We start from the raw sequence: 5,452 nt of genomic DNA, 5'->3' as shown, positions 1-5,452 counted from the left end.
TATTCTCAAGGTTTTTTTGTTTTGTTTTTTTTACTTTCCATTTGCTAAAAATGATTTAGCTAAGGATAATTTAGCCTTCAGCTACCTATAATAAGCAAATGGCATTTTCATTATATAATACAATCTTGGACCATTAAAATCCACATTTTATCCTGGAGCTCATAATATATTATAGCTACAGGGAAGAAAATAAGATACAGCATACTTCAATACATACTGTAAAATGCCAGTACTTTCTTCCATTTCTAATGTGATCATTAATGGTCTAATAGGAATCTATCTTTCTCCAAAAACTGGAACAGTTCAAGTGGGCACAGTTTTACACCAGTACAGCTTTTTTCCAAGTGGTTGAAGATACCCATTTAACCAAGCATTTACTACTTACTATACTGTACATTTTAGAAGAAGTTCAAATAAAATAATTTATATTTTTCACATTTGGTTTTGTTATGTTTTTCATCTGTCCCTGTCCCATGATGAGAAACAATCAAATAAATAAATCATCAGATCTCCAAAAGATTATTTTGATTATGCCAACAGTTTGTCTGATACCATCACAAATATTGGTTCTGTAGCTAGGTTAGGTTGTCTGTAAACTATGCTGATTTATAGAAGTAAACCTCATTTGTCTCCATAAGCAAACATTGTTGTTCAGTCACCGGGAGATGAATCAAAACCCCTTTTTGAAAGGTAATTGGTTTAAATTCCACAACAAGGAAGCAGGAGAAAGCCCCAAGCTATCACTTTATCTCTATATATGACCACCGAAGAAATAACTCCTCCCAAATGCTAGGAGAAAAGATGAGCATGAAAACAGTTGCAATCACAGTTGTTACATTTGTTTTCCTCATTGCTTTCAGTGGTTGTTTTTTTGCCTTGTAGCTTAATATTATTATAGTGCATTTTATTTTATAGTAATGAAATCATTTCAAGTGAAGAATTCATTTCATTGTTGCATTACATGACTAACATGATAACTAGTACCAGTATCATGAAAAACAATAATGATAAAACAGTTAACTTTCATAGTACTTTTTTCCTAGCTAAAACATTGATAAAATATTAAGAAACAATATTAAAATGACCACTTTAGCATCTTGTTTCAGACATATGAGGTGTGTATATATGTAAGTGTAGGGGGTGGACTCTTAGGCTCACTACTCATACAGTCAGATCATCAGACCGAGCCCGACTGCTACCTTTGCTTAACCTGCTAAGGGGTCTTGTGTCAGTTGTCACATCAGCAGATGATAGTGGCAAGTTCTGCTGTGGCGGTTCTAATTCATTCTCCAGGGGCTTTTCTTCTACTTGTTTTTCTGTTTTCTCTATTAACAGTTCTAGCCTTTGTGGTTCAGCTTCCTCAGCTTCCTTCTCTTCTGAGACCTCCCCTGCTTCTCCTTTCTCATTGTCCTGTTGGTCTATGTGTGTGTAGGAATGCAATTGTTCATTTAATGTCCTGGAGAAATCTTTCAGGTGTTCCATGCTAACCTTCTCTTCTATGTCATGCAATGAAGTTTCTACTCCTGCTTCTGTCAAAGGAAAGTAATGGAATTCTTGCTTCCCTTCCTCCTCTAGCAATTTATACCCTTTGGCTTTTTGGATAGATGAAACAGCAATAGAATGAAAACGAGTCTCTGGCATTTCCACTGGTTGTTGTTCTACTGGTTTTTTGAAAGCATTCAAGATTTTCTTCAGACCCAAGTGACTGATCTCTACAAGATTAAGGAAGAGGGATACCGATGCCACAGCCAACATGAACATGATAAAAACAGTCTTCTCCGTAGGCCTGGATGTAAAACAGTCCACAATGTTGGGGCAAGGCCATCTGCCACAGCGGTAAAGAGGATAGATTCGGAAGCCATACAAAAAGTATTGACCCACTATAAACCCAACCTCAAAGAGGGTCTTAAAAAAGATGTGACAGATATAAGTTCTCAGAATGGTTCCCTCAAGATGGAACTTTTTGATCCCTCTGTGGCTTGTGTCCTTCACAGAAACAGAGTTGCCGTCATCTTGGTCAAGAGGTGAGTTTTCTTCCTCTGCTTTTCTCTGCTGAGCTCTTTCCGCGTCTTTCCGCTCTTTCCTTTTCTGTTGCACCTTTACATAGTGGGCAGCGTGGCCCAAATATACCAGTGAAGGAGTGGAGACGAAGATGATTTGGAGGACCCACAGACGGATATGAGAGATAGGGAAGGCTTCATCATAACACACATTCTCACAACCTGGTTGCTGAGTGTTGCAAACAAAGTCTGACTGTTCATCACCCCATACAAATTCTGCAGCAGTTCCCAAGATGAGGATTCGGAAAATGAAGAGGACTGTGAGCCACACTCTCCCAATGACAGTGGAGTGTTCATTCACCTCTTCTAAGATGTTCCCTAAGAAACTCCAATCACCCATTGCTGGCTGTTTAAAAGAAAGACAAGGATTACACGGTGTTATATTTTAACAGTTCAAATATATTCTCTACATGCCTTATTGATTGCTCATTCGTTTTAACATGCTTCACATTTTCATGATCCATACGCCAACGAAATCAAAAGCCTATTGCATTCTGAACTGCATATTTTAATCCAAAGAGGTTGCTGCAGGCAAACAGCATAGCAAAGGGTGCAAAGCCATGCTCTCTTCTCTATTTATTTATTTTTTTAAATATCCCAACTACTCTGAAATTAGAAGCCATTTCATGCTATAAGTTGCCACTGCCTTCTCCAAAATCTCACGATCCAGATATTTTTGGAAGGCAGTTCTTGGAACTCTGCATGCTCCTCTGAAGAATTCTGATTCCAGTATATTGGAAGGATGCTAGGCTGGGGGAGATTAAAATGCAGATGGTTCTAGCCATCACTTTTCCTGAAGGGAATCTTTTTGCAGATTACTTCTGCAGTGTGCTGGATTTTGTTGAAAGCATGGGGATAGCAATGCCAGTGAGGCATATTATCAAAGAAAAATTATTTTCATTACCCATAAATTGAAATCCAACATCTGGTCCTAGAAGCTTCTATTTGATTATCGGTAGGGTGGTCAGTATCGCCAGAAAACATTAGATAATCTTTACATGTTAGATAATACATTGTTAATTATTAGGTATTGTTATCTATCTGTCTATAATTACAATGTTCATAAAAGCAGATGCTTCGTGGACATTTAGCCCTTTATCAAACTCGGTGGTTTGGGTTCATACCTTGTGCTAAGCCATGGTTTGTTCATTATGGTTGAGTTTATGCATTACTAAGTCGTAAACTTAGTACAAATTATGAATGTCACATAATATTACTAAACCAAAACCAAATAATCTACCATATGGTTTAGCACTATGAAACCAACCATCGTCTGAGAAATGACAGCTATGAGCTGGCTAGACTTGGAGTTGTATGGGATAGAAATCTGCTAAGAAAATATAAATAAAGTTGGCTTGTTACAATGTGTAAAGGTTTGAGATGTACAAGCACTTTCCATATTGAATATAGAAATCAAATGGGAAATATGTAAGCTATCATTGCACTATATTAGAGATCTGAAGAGTCTGGAAATGTTTATGTTCTGTTCAATTGTACAAGCGCCCTGCTTCTCTAAGTATTATCAATAAGGTATTCCACATATTATTCTACATGTAGCATTTGTAAATTGCATTATTCTTTAACAATTATTCATTTCTCAGGGTATTCATCCACAGTGCAATTCAGTTACCAGTTCAAAATTATTAAAATTAGTAATATAAACCAAATATAATTACTTATAATAATATCAGTAGCACATGCTTTCATTAATATAATCCAGAGCAATAACCACACACTACCAATTATACCCTTATAGTTTATGCCTGCAAGTCAAGGAAAGAAAACGACCAACACATTGTACAGTTCCTTTTAACATATTTAGAAATAATCTACTATAGTTTATTTCAGTAATAGGATCACAATAGTCATAAATACTTTAACTTTTCCTGAGATATTCCTGCAACAATGATAGGATGCCAAGGTTATGGTAAATTCTTTTGAAAATTCTTTTCAAAAATTGCAAAATCTTGGGCAACTTCAAAGTGTTTTGAGAAAAAAAAACATTTTCTGAGAAGACATTAATTTAATATTAATCTATATTTAAACAAGCATCCAAGCAACTTGTCCTTTAGTTAAAACAACCCACAGTTCATCCTAAGACCCAAATTGCACACTTCCTATAAAAAGCAAACAGCATTTAGGCATAAATGTGCAAGAAAATTCTTATCTCCAAGCCTCCTATTGAACAGGACACCTTTCCATATTCAAACTGAATGTATGATTCCCCAAGTGCAGAAGTTCAGAAAGAAGAAAACAGGATATTATAGATGGTTTCACTAACATGTTTCTACCACCATGTTAATTGTGTGCTGGTAAAACAGCCTGATATCACCATGCATTCAGGTGTTTCTTTAGAACACCAAGACTTAAATTTAAAAAAAGAAGGAGGAACCTAACAGTTGGCCTCTAGGTGCTGACATCTTCAAATTCCAGGAACTGGGTTTTTTTTTCAACCACCTAGGAAGAAAACAATATTGTTATGAATTTATGAAGCAGCAAACTTGCCACAGTGGAAGGATCCGCTGAAGATATGTGCTCCCGTTGTTGCTGGGTACTCTGCAGCAAAAAAAAGAAAAAAGTTTGACTTTTCCCTCCTCTAAAAGTCCCCAACTTTGTCACATGACTGAGCAAAAGTGACTGGATCAGCATTGACAGGTAGGCTTTACTTGCCCCGTAGTATATAAGCTCTAAGCCAGACATCTTTACAAAATGAATGACATTTGGTGACAGGAAGAACAATAGAGAAAAAGGGCAAATAAAAAGAGGCCCATACAGTAATGAAAAAGAAAAAAGAAAAAGATTCTGCCTGTTGAATAGAACTAAAATGAATTGGTAACAGGCTCTGGGCACCAGACACTAACAATATAGTGCAAGCAAACATGCTATTTTCAGAGGCCAATGTCATCCTTTAGAGCAATGGTCCTCAAAGTTGAGATCCCCAAGGAACCTGTATCCATATGAAAAATTAATGGACCCATTAATAAATAAATTTTGTGTACTATAAATACATTTAATTTGAACAACATGTTACGATTATTCTTCCAACAATACATTTCGTTCAATGTAAGCAGAAACTGCCAGGGAACATGGTTTGAATGCTGGGGCTATAGAGGATATTCCACTGGCATATTATTCTTCTTATAATCATAGCAACTTAATACTGCCTAACGTCTGTTGTTTGGGGCAAATCAAGAAAATTAAAAACATATTTAACAATTGTATCAACGTATGGGGAACTGAGGAAAGATGATCACGAGGAACTTATGGGCGTTCAGATGTTGCTGAATTGAAATTCCCATCAGCCTGATTCAGTCTGGACAATAGTGAGATGGTTGAGACTTGTAGTTCACAGATACTTTCCTCTAGTCTTAGACAAAGTTTGACCAAACTTT

The 5,452-nt window shown here is 36.4% G+C and overlaps 1 protein-coding gene across 1 annotated transcript; it reads right to left on the bottom strand.

The window, feature by feature from the left end:
• Nucleotides 1-1,161: 1,161 nt before the first annotated feature.
• On the bottom strand, nucleotides 1,162-2,400 carry GJA8 (gap junction protein alpha 8). Its single transcript, XM_015817723.1, has one exon. It carries the CDS (start codon nucleotides 2,398-2,400, stop codon nucleotides 1,162-1,164), a length of 1,239 nt encoding a protein of 412 aa, XP_015673209.1.
• Between the last annotated feature and the right edge of the window lie 3,052 nt (nucleotides 2,401-5,452).

This window comes from Protobothrops mucrosquamatus, unplaced genomic scaffold (genome assembly GCF_001527695.2).
Source record: "Protobothrops mucrosquamatus isolate PMUCROS unplaced genomic scaffold, P.Mucros_1.0 scaffold624, whole genome shotgun sequence".
In the NCBI taxonomy this organism is placed as follows: domain Eukaryota; kingdom Metazoa; phylum Chordata; class Lepidosauria; order Squamata; family Viperidae; genus Protobothrops; species Protobothrops mucrosquamatus.
This window is presented reverse-complemented; position numbering and strand designations above follow the sequence as displayed.

What these genes read in the sequence shown, in the direction of transcription:
- GJA8 (XM_015817723.1), bottom strand. Translation starts at nt 2,400, where the DNA reads ATGGGTGATTGGAGTTTCTTAGGGAACATCTTAGAAGAGGTGAATGAA.